Source organism: Alnus glutinosa, chromosome 7 (assembly GCF_958979055.1).
Source record: "Alnus glutinosa chromosome 7, dhAlnGlut1.1, whole genome shotgun sequence".
Taxonomy (NCBI): Eukaryota; Viridiplantae; Streptophyta; class Magnoliopsida; order Fagales; family Betulaceae; genus Alnus; species Alnus glutinosa.
The window spans coordinates 23,741,294-23,743,196 of NC_084892.1; the positions used below are offsets into that span (position 1 = coordinate 23,741,294).

Below are 1,903 nucleotides of genomic sequence, written 5' to 3' on the forward strand. Positions count from 1 at the left end.
TTAAAAAGTGTACGGGAGGTCCTTGTGGTATGCAATAATTACAAATCGATCTCTGGCGTCAAATTCTGTTAAAATTTTTAACAGATTCCGTCAAATGCCACGTCAGCGCTACGTGTCGCCGACATGCACATCTTAATAAAATAATATAAATTTATTAAAAAATAAATAAATATACTTATTTTTTTAAAAAAAAAAAACAAAAAGAAAAAAGAAAAAAGAAAAAATGGGACAAGGTGGTGGCAGCCACCCCAGTGGCCGGGGGTGGCGCACGGCCACCCCTAGATCTACTAGGGGTGGCTGCCACCCCCTTGCCCCATTTTTTCTTTTTCTTTTTTTTTGTTTTAAAAAAATAAGTATATTTATTTATTTTTTAATAAATTTATATTATTTTATTAAGATGTGTATGTTAGCACTAGGTGTCGCCAATAAGATGGCAACACGTGGCGCTGATGTGGCATTTGACGGAATATGTTAAAAATTTTAACAGAATTTGACTCCAGGGATCGATTTGTAATTATTGCATACCACAAGGACCTCCCATGTACTTTTTAAATTATAGAGAGTGAAAAATAATTATGACATACTACAGGGACCAACGGTGCAATTATTCCAAAAATAAAAGGATTAAGTGGTCACACGGTCCATATCCTCTAAATCATCACACGTGGAGATATACCATTTATTACTTTTCTTGGTACACAAGTATCAGCGTTCTCGTCGTTGCACACCCAGTCAAAGAAGGACAGAGAAAGTCCAACTTGTCTATTGCCAGGAACACCACACCGTACTTTCCTCGCTCGTCAAATAAAACATCCTTATAAATACCCAAGCTCCCAAGCTCTGTCACAGGTAGATTGCTTTCCCAGACCATTTACGTCAACAAAGCTAAACAAACCTACGTACGTAGCAATGAAGAGAACGAGAGATCAGAGCTTCGACATGGCAAATTGTCTAATGTTTCTGTCTCACGGCCTACAGACCGAGCCGAAAAAGAGTTCGCCGGTTTCTTCTGTCTTTGAGTGCAAGACATGTAATCGGCAATTCTCGTCGTTCCAAGCGCTGGGCGGCCACCGAGCCAGCCACAAGAGAACGAGATTAACGGGGGAAGAACAAGAGCAGAGAGACCGGACCAAACTCCAAGGCTCTGCTGCAGGGAACAAACCGAAGATGCATGAGTGCTCGATCTGTGGCCTGGAGTTTGCAATGGGGCAAGCTTTGGGCGGGCATATGAGGCGGCATAGAGCGACGATGAACGAAGGGTTTTCTTCTTCCATTACAGTTGAATCGAAAGTGCCAGCTGTGCTGAAAAGGTCCAACAGTAAAAGGGTTATGTGCCTGGACTTGAACTTGACGCCATTGGAGAACGATTTGAAGTTGTTATTTGGAAATAAGGCTCCTGCAGTCGATCTTCGGTTGATAATTTGATACTGCAATTGTCTTTTAATTTCATATTCTTTTTTTTTTTTAGTTGTTCAACATTGTACGTAGTCGATCTTTGTAATTTTTTTTTGTTTTTTTTAATCTCATATTCATTCATTTATTTTTAATACAATATCATTCAATTCTTTTCCAAGATTATTTATTGAATTACTGTTCTTCTCTTCTTATTCGGTACACGTCTTATATGTCAAAATCGTATAATCCATTCCTCTATGTTGTTGGTCGTTGTTGGGCTCCTAGCTTATGGCCGGGAATTTCTATATTACGTTCAATTAAGTAATTATCTGGTTATAATATTATATAGGGTTAACAAATCCCTCAATTTACCGGAATCAAATCATCTCCCTTGATTTATGGGATAGAAATCAATAGTTATCTTAAATGATTTCTATCCCTTTAACACTTCTCTCACAAATCTTATCTTATGGTACTTGCAAAGCCACTTTTATCTGGCCTTGTATAT

General features: G+C 38.4%; 1 protein-coding gene across 1 annotated transcript; it reads left to right on the forward strand.

Annotated features, from left to right (window-relative positions):
• The first annotated feature begins 840 nt into the window (after positions 1-840).
• Positions 841-1,573, forward strand: LOC133873004 (zinc finger protein ZAT11-like). The gene has a single exon (XM_062310707.1). The coding sequence runs from the start codon at positions 910-912 to the stop codon at positions 1,423-1,425; it is 516 nt and encodes a 171-aa protein (XP_062166691.1). The 5' UTR covers positions 841-909; the 3' UTR covers positions 1,426-1,573.
• The last annotated feature ends 330 nt before the right edge of the window (positions 1,574-1,903 follow it).